Source organism: Vespa velutina, chromosome 7, assembly GCF_912470025.1.
Source record: "Vespa velutina chromosome 7, iVesVel2.1, whole genome shotgun sequence".
NCBI classification, from domain to species: Eukaryota; Metazoa; Arthropoda; class Insecta; order Hymenoptera; family Vespidae; genus Vespa; species Vespa velutina.
Window position 1 is genome coordinate 7,577,915 of NC_062194.1, and position 18,012 is coordinate 7,595,926.

Here is an 18,012-nt window from a genome sequence, read left to right on the forward strand (position 1 = left end):
AAATTGTGCAATGTAAAGCTGCGTCCTTATTAAAATAATAACGAAAGAACTTTTTGTCGGCTCTTGTTGCTGTACGTTCTGAAACATTTTCAAACGGCCTCAATTTATGGAAAAACATTTTGTCTACATTGAAACAACATAACCTGAGAAACATTTGTGTTATGTTTTCGACTTTAAAGTTACGTTTGTTGTTCTAACATGTAGTTGTCCATACTCAAGTCAGTTTGTTTCAAGCTGTTAATGATGACTGAAAGAGACTTGCTCCTTTCAACTGCGGTATTTATTATCAGTGGTAAAAAGAGGAGAAAACAAAATGTAGGTTTTGATTAACTTTAAATCATCCAAAATTCAGAGGCATGCAACTTATGAATGCATTAAAATATAACTTTTTAACAAATGGACGTTAACCTTCAAATTTTTATACGCTTGTTAATTACGAACTTAAAGTATCTACTTCAAAGCATCAATCCTATTTGTAGATTAGCAATATTTTAAAATAATTAATAATTAGTTAATAATATGTAAATATATTGAGATTTCTGACCATTCATTGATATACCTTTTAAAAATTTCAAAGAAGGTAATTTCTAAAATTATTCTTAAAACCTTCAATATGATTGTCGACATGTTGAAAGAACATGTAATTGTAAATAAATATTATTTTATTTTTACATAAAAGGTAAAAAGTTTATTAAATATATTAATTAATTATACCTTATAGCCAATAGCTAATTATATAATGTTATTTTCTTGAGTCTATGGCATAACATGTTCATTTACACAATAAACAGTATTACCATTATAATATGATTACAGGAATAATAGTGTTGTAGAACATGAAGTAACTTCATATTCATTGATTTGAAATGAACGGTGGTAAAATTATAAGTAATAATTTGTTCAATCTTGAAGATTATGAAGTTGATGATGAATTTTGAAGAAATGATGGTTGATCATAATTACTTATTGATGCTTCTCACAGAATGTTGCAAATAATATGTTCTACCATATTCTACGAATGATCTGTCCGAACTACTCTCAATTTATATGCTATATACTCACCAAAAACTGTAAATCTATCATGATGTTTTTTTTATTGTCGAGTAGTCTTCATTGATGTCAAATTGTTTGTTATTTTCTTTTGCTAAAGCTTTGTTATTAGATGGATTTTGAGATTTCTTAGTTTATCCTTCATCTGAAGAATAATTTAATTCTTCTTTTGTAGAAATATTTGGACTGTGTTCTTTTTGGATAAAAGTCCATATTTCTGGCTTTATGGTTTGCTTTTGTTGATTGCATTTTTTGTTAATGTCTTCTGTTGCATGTAAGGTTTCCGAATTATCATTGTTGACTTTTATATCGCTCTCATTAGATTCTGAAGGATTCTGAAATAATTTCAAAAATATAAAGAAATTGAAATTTTTAATTTCAAAATTTTTTCATGGATTCAAGAGCTCAAACAAAGGGATCACTGCAAAGAATTTTTAATTGCTGGTTGTTAAGAACAAATTTCAAAAAATATCTTTAGAACTTTGTCTACTAGATTTAGTATACTATAAAAATCATTACTTCTACATTTGACAGAAGTTGAGAAAGTCGTTGCCACCTATATTCGCTTGCACAACTTTCTTAGCTGTAATTCAATTTCTTTCTAGAACTGACGTTCTTGTCATATATATCAACAGAAACGTTTGATCTGAAAGGTAATGATACAGAGAACATTATACCTGGTTCATGGAAACAAGAAATGGGAGATCAATTAAATCTTGCATCAATTAGAAAAAGATCACATAATTCTTCACAAAAAGCAAAAAATATTTTAAAAGAATTTAGTAAATATTTTGTGTCACCCAAAGGTCAGATTCCATGGAAATAAAATTATTGTTAATGAAAATTAGATTTAAATTAAAATAAATAACAGCCAGTATTTTGAAAAAAATCAAATAATTTAGGCCAAATTATAATTAATAAAATATATATATATATACTTAATTGAAAACTTACCTCCATTTTTTCACTTAAAACATTATCACTCCGTTTGCGAATCATGTTTTTATTCCTAAGATATAGTATGGAATTATAAGCGTATCATTTAGAAATAAATACATCTTCATCTCCTGATTTCTTCATGGAATTCTTTTTTTCTTCGGTCCCTGTAAAATTGTGCACTTAATTTTTTCATTTTTCGTTTGACTTGTACTATACCTGTTTTGATAACACTACTGATTTTTTTACACGTGCCTTCTCTTAAAATTAAAATTTTGCATTTATAATGTGTATTTGAAGGAATCCACAAATATTCGTATTTTTTGTACTGTTCAATTAATAATTAATTCATTGTCCCATATTACTATTTCGGACATTTTACCTATATATATCTATATGTATGAATTACGTTAATGTCAACAACAAAGCGTATAAACTGGGGGAATATTTGTTTCTGTTGTCATGTATTGGCCGTGCGTTTCTTATATTTTTCTTTATTTTTACCGGTCTGAATGGAAATAGAAAGATAAACGACTTTTGTTGCTAAGAATGACGAAATAACCTTCGATAATAAGTGGCGACTTTTTTGAAATACATGGAACATCAACAAAAAGTTCTTCGTTTTTGTTGCTTCAGTGGGGACAAGATTTTACAGATTTGTTTCAAACTGCAAGGCAAAGGTTTTTTCTAATCACATATGAAAAGAAACAAAATTTTTTTTTTTTCTATGTAGTATTTATTGGTTTTCTTTAATAAATAACAATATTATATAATATTTTTAATTCATCTGTGATTAAGATAAGTAAACAATAAAAAGTATCCTAAATTTGTTTAAAACTATGACATTATTTAAATGTTATAATAGTTAATAAGCTTTATTTATGAACAATTATTAATCTCGATTTTATATGCAAAGTTTTCGCACGAAACTTTGTATATTCAGAAGTATTATTTTTTTAAATAATAAAAATTGTACGTAAAGAATTTATATTTTACAATTAACAATTTATAATAACTTCTATAATAATTATATATATTTTGTTACAATGATAGAATTACATTAACGATTTATTTATAGGTTAGATTTAAAACGAGATTAAAGATGCCGTATGAAATGTTACACGTCAACTTTTGATATACTATATTATATGGACTGATCATTGAAAACAAAAGAATATGAATATTTATTCTTTATTGTAAGCATATCTCTGATATAAATAATTTGTTATACAGTATAAGTGTTTTGCATTAATAAGCACGTGTCTCATGCAGACCTTGTAATGTTAAACTTAAGAGGACAATAAAGTATATTCAATACATTATTTTATTTCAGAACACCTATAATATTAATAATGAACATGACATTAATAATAATTGTCTGTACACTTTTATTCGTTTTACTTACATTACCAATGTTATTAATATATTGGAGAAGAATATATGCAAAAGAACGTACAAATAGGAAACGAAAAGGAACTGTTGTTGCATTTTTCCACCCATATTGTAATGCAGGTGGCGGAGGTGAAAGAGTGCTCTGGGCAGTTATTAAAGCTGTACAATCTAAGTATATTAAAAAATTCTATTTAATAATATATGATAGGTAAATGTATATTTATTTTCTTTCTTTTTATTAATTTATACAGATATCCAAATATACACATAGTTATTTATACTGGAGACTTGGATGCTGATCCTGAACAGATTTTAAATAAATCACAAAAATCATTTAATATAAAAATTCAATCGAATATTAAATTTATATATCTTCATAAACGTAAATGGGTAGAAGCACAAATTTATCCTTATTTCACACTTTTGGGTCAAAGTTTAGGATCTATATGGTTGGGTATTGAGGCATTAAATAATTTAGTACCAGGTAAAATTACAATATAATAAAAAATTTTTTATTTAAACTTTGTAATATCCATTTTATTTCTATTTTAGATATTTATATTGATACAATGGGTTATGCTTTTACATATCCATTATTTAGATATATAGGAGGTTGTAAAGTTGCATCGTACACCCATTATCCTACAATTTCAACGGATATGTTGAGACATGTTTACAAACGTGTAATATCACATAATAATCGTCGTATAATCGCAAGAAATCCATTTTTATCAGCTGCGAAAATTGCTTATTATAGATTATTTGCATTGGTAAATATTCTTATTTTTAGTAATCTATAAATATACATTTATAATTAAACATTTAATATTACATTATTAAAATGATAATATGATAATTATTCATGCAGTTATATGGACTTGCTGGTAGGACAGCAGAGATTGTAATGGTGAATTCTTCCTGGACAGAAGAACATATTAATGCCATTTGGAAATGCCCTTTGCGGACTCACAGAATCTATCCACCAACAAATGTACAGCATTTAACATCTCTTCCACTTTTTGATGATACCAAAGAAGACAGTCAAATTCGAATAGTATCTATTGCACAATTTAGGCCAGAAAAAAATCATCCTCTCATGTTGAGAACAATGTATGAATTAAGATCGATAGTTAAAGAGGAAGTATGGGAAAAGGTAATTAGAATGTTTTTTATAAAAATCAAATCAATGATTTCTTAGTATAAACTCTTGATTATCTTTTTAGATACGCTTGGTATTCATTGGATCTTGTAGAGATGAAGGAGATGAAGTACGTGTAAAAGACATGCAAGACTTATCTAAACATTTTGCTTTGGATGAAAATGTTGAATTTAAATTGAATATACCTTATTCTGAACTTGTATCAGAACTACAAAAAGCATCAATAGGATTGCATGCTATGTGGAACGAACATTTTGGTATCAGTATAGTAGAATGCATGGCTATTGGATTAATTATGATAGCTCATGATTCTGGTGGACCAAGGTATTGAAATTATTATATTTGTTTTAAAATTTATGATATGAAAAAGAAAAAGAATTCATTTATTCGAAATAATTTTTTTTAACTAAAAATGTAATATTTCAGAGCAGATATAATAGAAACGCAGCCTGGTAGTCAAACTGGTTTTTTAGCAGAAGAAGCAGAAGAATATGCGAAAATAATAGCACATATTATAAATATGCATCCTGAAGATAAAAAGACTATTAGACTAGCTGCAAGGTATTATAGTTAATCTATTTAGAACACCATTTTTTCGTAAATTGTTATATTACATTTTATATTTAATTTTAATGTCTTTTTTTCAGAGCATCTGTTAGTCGATTTTCTAGTGAATTATTCGAATTAGAAGTTTTACGAGCTATAGAACCATTTTTTAGACAAAAACAAGATTAATATTATGAATTTACAAACTATACATTTATTTTAAATATTTAACACGAATTACTATCGTAATATATTTTTAATGTTATTCTGTGAAATTATTGATCAATCCGCATCCTTCACATTCTAAAATATAGGAAGGTGAATTTCCTACTCTTCCACTTTCTAATAAATGAAAACGAAGTCCACGGTTGCCTAACATTATTTTCTGCAATTTTCATGGCAGTCTTAGTATGAGAAGTAATCTTGTTTTCTATTTTAACCCTTGAAATTCCTTTCGCCAATGCCATAAAAATTATTATCTAAAGAAAGAAAGATTAGTTACAATAAGAATAATAAATTTATCATAAAATTATAATAAGCAACTTACTTGATCTTGAGCATAATAATCTACGCATGCTCCATTTAGGAACGGTTCTAAAGCTTCATTAGCTGCAAATATACCTGGTTTTACCATCTGTCTCATTTTCAGTGTCATACCAGTACCACCAAACATACAGCCTGTTGTTGTTGAGCAAACTATACTGTTGTTTTAAATGAAATAAATATAATTTATCAATATTTTCTAATTAAAATCCGATGTTCTTTTTTTACTATGAAAGAAAATATTAAAAATATTTGAGTATCTAGTTTTCTTTTTAGATATTAAAACTCACTTAATACCAGATCCATATGTTTGTCTGTGTTCTTTGGAAGATTCAATATTGATACATGTATACTTGTATCTCCAGTTACATAAGCCCAGCCTGATATTTCACAAAGTATACCAAGATCAGTTATGTTAACTGAATTCAAGTTTCTTATTGGTGTTATACATAAATGCACTGTACCTGTTCCTTCTGGATAATAAACCCTTCAATCATAATTAATTTAAAACTACGTACATGTAAAATTTTATATAAAAGAAATGAATAAACACCTTCTTAAAATAACAAAATCAAAATCTGCTCCAAATTTATTCAATATGGGCCTAATTACTTCTGTAAGATATTCTATATGTGGTGCCATAGTAACATTTGTGCCTCCTTTAAGAATTAATAGAATATCAGATTTTTGTGGTAGAAATAGAACACATGGTAATGCAATTTGTGCCAAAAACGTATAGAGTCATTTGACAACAGATCAGTTTCAAATTCAGTTGCATGTCTTTGTAACGATTTTGGATAAAACTTTAAATCTCTTGATTCTAAATATGCTCCAGAAACTTCTGCACTACACATATCTTTCACTAATTCTATTCCTATTAAATTAATAAAGTAGAAAGATTATCAAGTAAATATATAAAAACTTTAAATATCTTTCTTATAATAGATATGTATGTGTACCATAAAATGTTGCTTTCCTAATCCAGGTGTAGATCGGCCTGCTCTTATATTATTAATCTCAATAGGTATTCCATAAAGTGCACTCAATGATACAGCTAGTCTTAAAATTTGTCCACCCTGTATAATATATTGATGATATATGCTTCTTTTAATACACAATGTTTTACAAAACATTAAATAAAATACAAACTCAACCCTATACTTCCATCAATCATCATTACTAATGACATTTTAGAAAAAGATCTAAACATGCATTTATTCAATGATAAAGCATAATTAAAGTGCTATATTCTGAAAGTGCCGGTTGAATACGTATTTTCGACACACTAAATATTAACTCAGTCGAGCGAATTTCTGTCAAAGAATGTAGATGATCAGTTAAAGGGGAAATTTATCTATCTATAGCCTACTATAGAACCAATTTTTTCTTCTCTAAAATATTGCCTAAAATTGCTCTTTTAATAGTAATTTTCAAATTTTACGGCAACGCTTATATCATATATATAAAAATCAAATAAAACACAATCATATAATATCAGGACGTGTAGGATAAAATTGAAAATGTTATTTACATTAACTACTCTATTTAGAGATTACAATTATATTTATGTAATATTCACAAATTTAGGCAAAGTTTTAGGTAATATTCAAATAATTTGTATAAAAATTATTTTTTTAATTAAATTCAATTGTATTAAATGCATGATCTTTCCTTATAAGTTAAAAACATGAAGGAACAATAATGTTTGCAATTTGCATGCTATGGGTTATTCATGTAAGTAAAAATTTGTGAATAGAAACTTTGAAAATAGAAACTTTATGAATCAAGCAATGATTATAATATATTTATTTAACTTTATCAGGTACACAGTAGTTTAACCACTAATTAACTTTGGCAGCTTTGGATATGATCTAAGGATGGATGATTTTTTCAGTCTTCTTTTGTTGCTGGCTTCTTTAGTGGCTTCGTAGCATGTTTATTGTCTTTATGTGTTTTGCCAGAGAAGGCGTAACAGTCGCAACGAGGTCGCCACAATGCGTATTCCATTACCGCCATCTTTCTAATAAATTTCGCGTTAAAAATCTTTTCTCGGAATTATATTATTTTGCTTCTTTTCCTTTTTATTTGTTTGATTGTTTAAAATGTAAACTAATGATATAAAGAGTATTACACTAATAATATTCAGGTAATAATAACGTGTAACATATCATATATATTTTACATTTTATTTATTGAGATTTCTTTCTATATGAATGACAATTTAATAATGCGAAAATATGATTTAACACAAAATATTATTTAATGCATCCTATATATTTTAAGATCGAAGAAAAATTCTAGAGAAGTTTCAGTTTCATAATAACTAAAAAAGTCCATATTAATATCGAAGATATTATTTTCGATGTTCTTTTTATATCACATATTAACTATATCAAGATAATTACGTATTTTAATACAGTTGTCATGGATCTGAGCATATACTATGTTACCTATTGGTAATAATATTATAGTAAAATAATTTATGCAACTATGTTTATTATATTATATTATATAATACATATATAATATATATTATTATTATTAGTAATTATTATTCTAATTAACATACTTATTATTATTATTATTATTATTATTATTATTATTATTATTATTATTATTATTATTATTATTATTATTATTATTATTATTATTATTATTATTATTATGTTTTATCAGTAAGTAAATGCAATAAGCTGACTAGTAAACTTTATAGATCACAGGTAGGAAGGGAGTGTTGCATTTGCAGCACCTATGTACATTTTTAGATTAAATATTTGTATATGGTTTTGCTATTGCTTCATCTTTTTTTTTCTAAATTATATAATTTTCTATATCATTATAATTGAAAATTTGTTTTATTCATAAAATTGACTAAATGGACATGTAAAATTTTAATAAGTGATTGACTTATTGCATATATTTAATAAAGGAAATCACAATGAACACATTAATATAATAAAAATAAAAATAACATAATATGTATAAAAGATAATTAATATAACTTCAATTATTATAAGAATACAATGAAATCATAATTATAAATTCATGTGTGACACAATTTAACAGAAGTCTTTTTGGAACACTCAGGTGTATATCTTATTAAGCATAGAGTAATATTTAATAAATTAAGTACAAAGATATTAGTTTTATTATAAACTATTGGTAAGAATAAAATTAAAAAGATCGCTATATAGTTTATTAATTAATAGTAAACTTCATTGAAGATACATATTTACTAAGCCTGTATAATTTTAACAGGAAAGGCAGTTTGAACTCCAAACTTTGGAGTAGATATTTTATCATTTCTTTTATAACTGTCAAAATACTTATTCCATAAAGTATAATAACCAGTCAAACAATATAACTTCGAGAATAAGAGGTTCTGTATCAATAAAGTGAACAGCATAATTTTGTGCATTACACATATGGTAAATAAAACTTATTTCTATAAAATAATATACTATATATACCACATTTTTGGTTTTAATACAAATTTGAAAAACTGATCTTACAATTTTATTTTATAAATTGAAGACAACATACAAACGATATGCATGTATATCCTTTATAAAATGTATTATATCGCTATTAATAAAGATGTGGATATATCAGAGTTAATGAGTAAAATTTGAGTACTATATTATTAAATATTAATTGTTTAAATGTTTATGCTCTCACATTTAGATAGATGTAAATATTTTAATAGTTAGATTATTTTTCACTGTGCAAGCAAGACAAATATATTGTTTATGCATTAAATGGAATTAATATTTTCTTAAACTTGTTTTTTTTTCTTTTTCTTTTTTTTTTTTTTTTTTTTTTATATATAAAGCAAATACTTCCATATCTTTACTTTCCCTGCAATTATAACTGCGTTGGTTGCAATCAAAGCAATTCATTGGATAATTGATATTCTTATAAGTATCTACTGAATTATCTTATTCGTTGTAAAATAAAGTTGTAATACCATATTATATATTTTTAAAATATTAGGCTTATAAGGTAAACTATTTACGCTACTTCTATATTTTTTTTTTCTTTGTAATAATGTTTTAGTTTTTTTTTTGTATTAGGCAGCAACAGTACACATGATTTTTGCATCTTATAAAGAATGATGCTACATTTTTATTCTAAATTGTATTAATTTGAAAATTTTTCAGTATCATTATGTACTGTGCATAGTAATCAAATTATTTAAATTATGCTACAGGTGCCATATTTGTTTATAATACATAAAATGTACTTATATCACAGTAAGCAAATTCAAATGGTTATCTTTGTGAATAACGTTTAGCACATCGTTTATATCTTAATAATATCAAGTAAATAGAATATATTTAGCAAGCGTTGGGTGAAAAAATATTTCATCTGGAAGAAAAAGCAGTAAATTCTCAAAATATCGACGGAATTATGTGGATGGAAATATTGCTCTACATACAATAAGCCGAACTACATCATCATTGTAATCCATTTTGATTAATGGCTGTATAAATTATCTTTTAATAGATAAATTTGCTCATAGCATTAAAAAAGCAGTATATAAATGTAAAGTATCTAGCTTTAACTTATGCAAATTGATATCTTATTAGTACATATATTATAGCCTTGTTCATGCATCAAGATATTCACTTTTTTTTACATATATATATATATATATATACATATATATATATATATATATATATATATATATATATATATATATATATATTGCACACTAATATTTTTAGGGGTAAAAAAAAAAGAAAAAAAAATGAAAAGGAGAACAAATTATGTTCAATTAATTCCTGATAATAGCTTGCATCATGTAGCTTTTATAATATATTATTATTTGCTTCTCTTTTACGATATATTAACATATTTACTATGATGTTTAACTATAATTATTTCTAAATGTAATAAATAAATAAATAAATAAATGTTGCCGTGTATTATGGAATTAGTCTCCTTCGATAATAATAAACATTTTTACTGTGACTAGATGCAGAAACATGAATGTCAACAAATATTATTTTTAAAATCAATTACAGAAACATAATAAGCATAGGAACATTTTGAATATGATTGTAAATATACTTTATCAATCATGAGTAGTATAAATCATTGTTATATCCTTATTAAGACAAGTTTTTATACTCATAAAAGTAAATAAATAAGAATCATATATTACTGTAATCGTGTAGCAATTATAATATAAATTATTGATAATATGTCTATTATTTGTGCTAAGAAGGTAAGTAGTAATATTATTTGTAATATCAATGAAAAAATCAACTATTTCATGATGCTTTACCATAACTGATTGATAAAGTTTGTCATAATTTAATGAAAATAGACCTGCTTTAGAGATTTAATTATTGATTTAATAAAAGCAATATATTATTTTCACACAAATTACCGCATATTTTTTTTCCCAAATTTTTATATATTTTTAGCCATTTGTATAATTGTATCTAATTACGCTTTTTCATTGTGCTTCTTCATATGTTATTGTATGATTAATATCAATTAATAAATATATCTTTCAAGACTAGCTTGGGTAATGCTGTTTAAATTTTGTCCAAAATTTGAAATGTTTGGACAGTCAATAAAATGATTAAATTTCGAGCAAGATTGTTAAAAATCGTTAGACTTATGCTATTAATAAACTTTTCTATTTCGTAGAACTGTTAAAGCGCTTTTTAAGCGTATCCAAAATATTCATTTTCATAATTACATTCTTCACGCCAGTAAAAGAGAGACAATGATCACTCATATCCTAATGAATGATTGTCCGCTTAAACCAGAATATTCTATAATCTTAATATTAATAATAAAGAACTGGTAATTTATAAATAAAATTATTATACTCTATGTTCTTGGAGCTTTTGTAGTTCTTGTAGAGGATTGTGTGCATTTGCATTGTTCGGTTGTAGCAGCATTCGAATACACTCGAGAAGTTATATGTGGTAATGAACATAAAAGATTAGGTCCACGCAAACTTCCAGCAAAACCACTTCTACCCAAAAAACTATGTGCACACTTGTACAGTTGGGTTTGCAAGATTAATACATCATCGAGGTCTTCTTCGCTGTATTATAAATATAAAACTTGTATTATAATATTTTAATAATTTTTTGAATATAAATAAATAATTACCCTGCCGCAGCCAGGAACTTTTGGAAAAGTCTATTGGGAACAGTACATGGTCGATCAACTGTATCTGCATAAAGTTCTGTTTCTCTATTATATAAGTGTAAGAAATCTGATAATTGCTTAGCAGTTATAGCTGCACGATCTTTGTCACTCAGTTTACTGCTTGGTAACTATTAATACAAGAATGATATTTTCAATACTTGTATTATTATCATTTACATTATAGAAAATATATTTTATAGTAATATATCAGAAAATAAAAATTTCTACTTACTGTAAATAAAAACGGAGTTCTTAAGTTAGACGAGGACTGTTGAAGAAATTTCATAACAAGATCACAGCAAGCTGGATCTGCATTCGATTGTGATATTTTACGAAGTATGTGTCCTAAATATAAACCAAAAGCTTTTCTTGCTTCACCAGGACTGAAAAATATACAATGTATCAATTAAATAATTATTAAAACAAGTAAATAATTAATAAAAATAATCAATAGAAAATTGTTTTCATTTATGAATATATATCATGATAGTTCAAGAGATATGAAAATATTTTTTTTTGTTATAAAATATTATACAAACCTTAATGTATTTCCTTCTTGCATTGATTTCATAACTAAATTTTTATATTTATGAGTATCTACATCCATATTTTCCTTACTATCACCACGATCTAAACTTTGTTTATGACCCTTTACTAGAGCTCTTTCATACCTTTCATATCTATATAGAAAATGTTGGATTTTATATAAATGATATTTAAATATATTTAATAATATATAACTGAAAACTTACCTAGACAATCTGTCTAATGTAACTTCTGGGATAACAAAACCAGTATTTCGATTAGCTGCAGGAAACAATTGTTCATGTAACATTAAATTGTGGTTTGTGGTGACTGATTGTGGAATTCTTCCAGGTCCTAATGGATCAGAAACTATTGGTATACCAGTTGATGTATCTGTAAATAGATAAAAAATTTGTATATATTTGTTTAATTATTTATCTATATATGTATATGTAACAAAAATACCTAAATATTGTGAATACATTTCCCATGACTTTGGACTAGGAAATATGCGAACAAATCCTCCTCTTCTTTCAAACTGTGCTTTCGCGGATGCTACTATTCGTTGTTGTTCAGAACTTAATCCTACTTTTATTATATTACTCTTCCCAACACTTTTTTTTTTATGAGCTAATGTTTCCGCGGATTGCACTCTTCGATACTGCATAAAATTAAAATAAGTGAATGTATAAGTAGTAAAGGAAATAATAAAAATCTTTTTTACTACATTTTACTTTATACACTTACACCAGCAATTCTTTTAGTAGGATTAGCCAAAGAACGATTTAGATGCATACTTTGAGGCCGTAACATTGGATCAATAGCGGGAATACCAACAAGAGTAAGTAAATCAGCTATTAATGCTGATTTTAATCTGACATCCAGTGGAGAATCACATCCCAATGATGGTGTCAGATTTACTTCCAGTAACCAAGGTTTCAAAGTATCATCAATCAGGATGTCAAAACCAAACAATTCTATGATGCAAAAAGGATTTCAATCATGGATTTTGGATATATATGCTATTTACACGTCAACCAAAAATACAAAGATAAACTATTATATATATATATATATATTTAATAGTTTATATATCATGCAGAATTGGAAATATCATAGGGATATAAAAAATATAGTAATAATATAATTATTATATATAAATCGTAATTATTATTACCAAAACATGTTTCTGGATGTTTCACGAATTGTTTAACACCGCTAACAATTCCGGAAGCAGTAGCTAAAATTGATTTAATTATAATATCTTCGATACGTTGCATTAATTGTTCAGTATCTTGACCAATAGAACGTAAATGTCTTAATAATGCAGATAATGTCCACTTATGACCTACATCTTCTGCATCTGGATCTTCACTTCTATATTTAAAAGAAGAAATACATAGTTTATGAAATGAACGTTAATACGTTGAATTTCATGCACACATATATATATCAAATTAGAGAATAGATAAGAATCCAACTTACTTAACATAATCTACATGGAATTTATTGATGCTGTAGTTACATAAATGCATACAAGGATTCCAAACGTATTGATTACCACCATCATATTTAACAGTTGCAAACCTCACTAATCCTTCTTCATATAGATATATCAATAATGGGTCATAATTTGTTACAGCAACATAGAGACGTAAATCGCATTTGTGCCCATCCACTAACAATGGATTATTTATATATTGTGCAACTATCACAGATTCATCTGTAAGGATTTTCTCAGGCTGTAATATAAACATTAAAAAATTATGAATGATTATTAGAAAGAAAATAGTAAGCACATATATATATATACATATATATTTATTTATATATATTATAATAAAAAAGAAATAACAGTTTAGTCACCCAAAATCGAAGATAAACAATAGTTATACAGAAACTTCTATCTCTTACACCTATCCCTAGATAAAATCATACCTAAAAATTATTATGCTCACACTATTAACAATATAAATTCCGCGTCCACGAGAACTGGCTTTTGGTTTGACGATCCAAGGTCCTCGGTACCTAAAATGCGCAGTAAGTAATTCTCTCGATTCACTGGGTAAAAGGAAGGTTTGTGGAATGAAATCCAAGTTTCGCAAGCCTTTACTTCTTTGCATTGCCTCAATGTTCTTATACAATCGATCTTTCCGTGTGATTTCGTAGGATCTGCAAATATATTAATTTACTTATAAATTTGTTCTGCATAAATTATATAAGTAATTTTAATTTATTATTATGATTAATCTTTACCTTGGAAAGTGATTAACTTTTTGATAAGACTGCAAGTTACGAAGAATATCCGGCTTTGGGTGATTTCCCATCCACAATATATTAAAATCTGTTTCATTCATGGGTACCTGAAAAATAAAAGTATATCCTATGATATTGAAAAGATGTCTTCAATTTTTATTAATTGTGTGAATGTGTATATATATATATATATATATATATATATATATATATATATATATATACATACAATAGAATTAAATGTCGGAAATGAATAACGACAAAAAAATTGTTCGTGAATAAGCCGAAGAAAATATGGAAGTATTTTCCATCACGTAAGTCTTTAATATTCGTCTTGCATTCAAGTATACTGGCGTCTTGATCGACCTTGCGGTTAGTTTTCGTAGGAATAACGTGTTCACGCTGACAGAGTGCTAATAGGTCTGAATAATTAAAACTTTTATAGTGTAAGTGTTAAATAACATTATCGATAATTTATCTATTGATTCTATTTAATAATTCTATTTAATTAAAAGAAATTAAATATTAGAGTAAGATAATAAATTGGAAGATTGAATAATATAGTAAAGAAGTAAATATTAATATTTATTATTTTATATTTATATATATCATATATTTTTATTTGATATATTTATTATATTTTTTAATATATATGTATTCATATATATAATTAAAATATACATATATAATTATTTTTTTAATAAATATTTATTATTTTTTAAATAAACATTATAAAATAAATCTTAATGAATAAGTGTACTTTTATATATTTTCTATTTTTATATTCACATTTGAAATTATAAACTAATAATCATAGGGATATCCATATTCATATAAAATTCTATATAAAATTATTTTGTACATCATTTATTTTTAAATAAACAATGTTCGTTGATTATTATAATACATAAATTAAAGAAGTATCTTCTATTTGTGTATGAAGTAGGTTGAAGAAGAAATGTAAGGAAACTACTAACACAAGCCTCCATAGCTCAGGGGTTAGAGCACTGGTCTTGTAAACCAGGGGTCGAGAGTTCAAATCTCTCTGGGGGCAATTTTTCTATTCCCGAAATTTGGGAAGTGACATTGTATGTAATACGGTGTCTCATTATTTTTTTTTAAATATTTATACTTAAAAAATTATTTTAGCTGATATATATATATTTATATAAAACTAAAAATAATTAAACTAATATATGTATTGATAAAAATATATTAAATTTCGATGAAAATATTTTTATATACTCTGAGAAAGAAGATACGAAATCTTAATAAATAATTTTTTTTCCCATAATGATATTTATTTGCATGAGAGTTATATTTATAATTTGAAAAAAAAAAGAATAAGTGGAAAAAGATGTTTCATTTGTATTATATCGAATTATCTAAAATCATTCGTTCTTCGATAATAGTTACACGTATTATTGTTCAATCGAAAAGTATATAATATAATTGTAAATTATAATTCTATAATTGAACGTACTAATTACATGTAAACCTATTTAATTGTAATTAAGGCATATCGTGCATTTATAGAAGCATAAATAAATCTGATAAATAATAATCTGATGTAGGAATCGGATAAGTGATTTATATTACGTATCTAATAAATCATATCAAATATAAATTAAAATTTATACCCGATTTTTATTTGATATTTATTATTATTCTTCTTTTTTTTCGTATAATAAGAAATTTCTGATTCTTATTTATTGATTCTTAAATTACTAATTCATAAACGATTGATTCTTAAATTAATAATTCATAAACGTTGTATAATATATTATATACATACATATGTACGAGTAATCTATTAGCACAATTTAATCGATAATCTAGTAATTATAATTAAACGATATCTTACGATTTAGTATTTACGATTAAGACATATAATGCAATATATCTTTACCTATAAAAACATTATATTTAGGAATAACAATAATGCAATTATAAAGAAGTCACGAATCTTCGTAAATTATTTACTTAGAACTTAGAAATTTGTGAAATAGAAGAAAAAAAGAAAAAATTGAAAAAAATCAACTAAAAGAGATATAAAAATAAAAAAGAATAAATAAATAAATAAATAAGTAAATAAGAGAAGAAAAAACGAGAAAATAAGAAGAAAAAAGAATAAGATCACATAAAACGACGTGAGTAATTTCTCGTGATACGAAAGACTACGTGACCGTCGACACGCCGAGCCCATTGACTTTTCATTTAATGATACAGGACCTTCGTTCCATGGCAGAATAATCGATTTGCGTCACGGGGACGCATAATTGAATCAGAAAATAGAATCTTTTTATAAGCAATGGAGATTCTATAAGTTGTTAATAATTTCCATTGTTCCTATTGAATTTATCGAAAATATAATAATAACGTTTACACAACTCTAACGTACATACAATACACACACATGTATCTCTCTCGCTCTCTCTCTGTGTGTGTGTGTGTGTACTTGTTTATAGATAGAACTAACATTGAATATAAAATACAAAAGATTCGTTCTCTATCATTGTTTTCAAAAACTTAAAGTTTTTATGACGTTCAGTTCATGTCGTTCCGACGATATAAAAATTTGCTCGTTGACGTTTAGGTGGAATTTGTCCTTAAGTAAAACCACGCGGAACTAATTAAATCGCTTAGACACGAGGTAGGCGATGAAACGTCAAGGTAGAGAAAGAGAAAGAGTGAAAGAGAGAGAGAGAGAGAGAGAGAGAGAGAGAGAGAGAGAGAGAGAGAGAGAGAGAGAGAGAGAGAGAGAGGGGAGGTGAAAAAGAGAGGCACCGAGAGGGAGAGAGAGGAATATAAAAATATTCTCGGTTTCACAGATACGCCAATCATAAAAGGGAGACGACGTTTATAAAAGCCATTGACCAAGGACTTGTTTCGGTTTGAAGGACTTTCTCAAGATTGATCAACCTGATATATATATATACATATACATATATAAACATACACAACATATATACATACATATATACATACATATATCGGAAGAAGTTGTCGCCTCGGGCGTTGAAAAAATACGGAAATAAAAATGGAAACGATTCGGCCATTAAAAAGATCAGAGACAATGCCATATTATTTCGTGCGGTTGTGAGACATCTTTTCTAGGGTTATTCCAAATAGCAATATATGATAACAATCGTCTATTACATTTCATCATTACTAACTTAAGTATCTTCTTTTTTTATCATCTATTCGACGAATTTTTTTTTGCTGGCAAATAAGTACTTATATATACATATGTACTTATGCTCACACAAAGAGAGATAGATAGATAGATAGATAGATAGATAGATAAATAGATAGATAGATAGATAGATAGATAGATAGAGAGAGAGATAGAGAGAGAGAGAGAGAGAGAGAGAGAGAGAAATAAAACAAAACAAATCCATTATGTTTTTACTTCGATAAAATCGACC

The 18,012-nt window shown here is 26.0% G+C and overlaps 3 protein-coding genes and 1 non-coding gene across 13 annotated transcripts in view; 2 read left to right on the top strand and 2 right to left on the bottom strand.

Annotated features, from left to right (window-relative positions):
• The first annotated feature begins 27 nt into the window (after positions 1 to 27).
• LOC124950699 (GDP-Man:Man(3)GlcNAc(2)-PP-Dol alpha-1,2-mannosyltransferase-like) lies at positions 28 to 5,348 on the top strand. Of its 5 annotated transcripts, XM_047497818.1 has the most exons (10): positions 28 to 315; positions 817 to 2,958; positions 3,065 to 3,182; positions 3,320 to 3,550; positions 3,630 to 3,862; positions 3,931 to 4,148; positions 4,247 to 4,531; positions 4,602 to 4,861; positions 4,964 to 5,098; positions 5,185 to 5,348. In XM_047497818.1, exons 3-10 carry the CDS (start codon positions 3,163 to 3,165, stop codon positions 5,270 to 5,272), a joined length of 1,470 nt encoding a protein of 489 aa, XP_047353774.1. In that variant the 5' UTR covers positions 28 to 315; positions 817 to 2,958; positions 3,065 to 3,162; the 3' UTR covers positions 5,273 to 5,348. The 5 variants fall into 5 exon arrangements, with proteins under 5 accessions (XP_047353774.1, XP_047353775.1, XP_047353771.1 ...); XM_047497819.1 differs by lacking the exon at positions 817 to 2,958; XM_047497815.1 differs by lacking the exon at positions 28 to 315 and having other exon boundaries at positions 817 to 2,666.
• LOC124950702 (RNA 3'-terminal phosphate cyclase-like) lies at positions 3,869 to 8,126 on the bottom strand. 3 transcript variants are annotated; one of them, XR_007101417.1, is made up of 5 exons: positions 6,586 to 7,787; positions 6,180 to 6,500; positions 5,917 to 6,099; positions 5,631 to 5,784; positions 3,869 to 5,562 (listed from the first exon to the last, which is right to left on the bottom strand). XR_007101417.1 is itself a non-coding variant. In XM_047497842.1 (5 exons), the coding sequence occupies exons 2-4, from the start codon at positions 6,266 to 6,268 to the stop codon at positions 5,780 to 5,782; spliced, it is 291 nt and encodes a 96-aa protein (XP_047353798.1). In that variant the 5' UTR covers positions 6,269 to 6,500; positions 6,586 to 8,103; the 3' UTR covers positions 3,869 to 5,562; positions 5,631 to 5,779. The 3 variants fall into 3 exon arrangements, 2 of the variants coding, with proteins under 2 accessions (XP_047353798.1, XP_047353797.1); XM_047497842.1 differs by having other exon boundaries at positions 5,917 to 6,113; positions 6,586 to 8,103; XM_047497841.1 differs by having other exon boundaries at positions 3,869 to 6,113; positions 6,586 to 8,126.
• A 1,214-nt stretch (positions 8,127 to 9,340) lies between these two features.
• LOC124950738 (tubulin polyglutamylase TTLL5) overlaps positions 9,341 to 18,012 on the bottom strand; it is a 40,889-nt gene continuing 32,217 nt past the window's right edge. For all 4 annotated transcript variants that reach the window (XM_047497921.1, XM_047497920.1, XM_047497923.1 and 1 more), the window contains 11 exons: positions 14,585 to 14,691; positions 14,287 to 14,500; positions 13,814 to 14,070; positions 13,506 to 13,705; positions 13,076 to 13,305; positions 12,794 to 12,989; positions 12,556 to 12,721; positions 12,343 to 12,483; positions 12,036 to 12,186; positions 11,765 to 11,931; positions 9,341 to 11,696 (listed from right to left, as the gene is read on the bottom strand). In XM_047497921.1, the coding sequence (XP_047353877.1) occupies positions 11,477 to 11,696; positions 11,765 to 11,931; positions 12,036 to 12,186; positions 12,343 to 12,483; positions 12,556 to 12,721; positions 12,794 to 12,989; positions 13,076 to 13,305; positions 13,506 to 13,705; positions 13,814 to 14,070; positions 14,287 to 14,500; positions 14,585 to 14,691 (2,049 nt within the window). In that variant the 3' untranslated portion in view covers positions 9,341 to 11,476. The remainder of the gene's footprint in view (positions 11,697 to 11,764; positions 11,932 to 12,035; positions 12,187 to 12,342; positions 12,484 to 12,555; positions 12,722 to 12,793; positions 12,990 to 13,075; positions 13,306 to 13,505; positions 13,706 to 13,813; positions 14,071 to 14,286; positions 14,501 to 14,584; positions 14,692 to 18,012) is intronic.
• On the top strand, positions 15,566 to 15,638 carry Trnat-ugu. Its single transcript has one exon. It is a non-coding gene; the product is annotated as a tRNA-Thr (tRNA).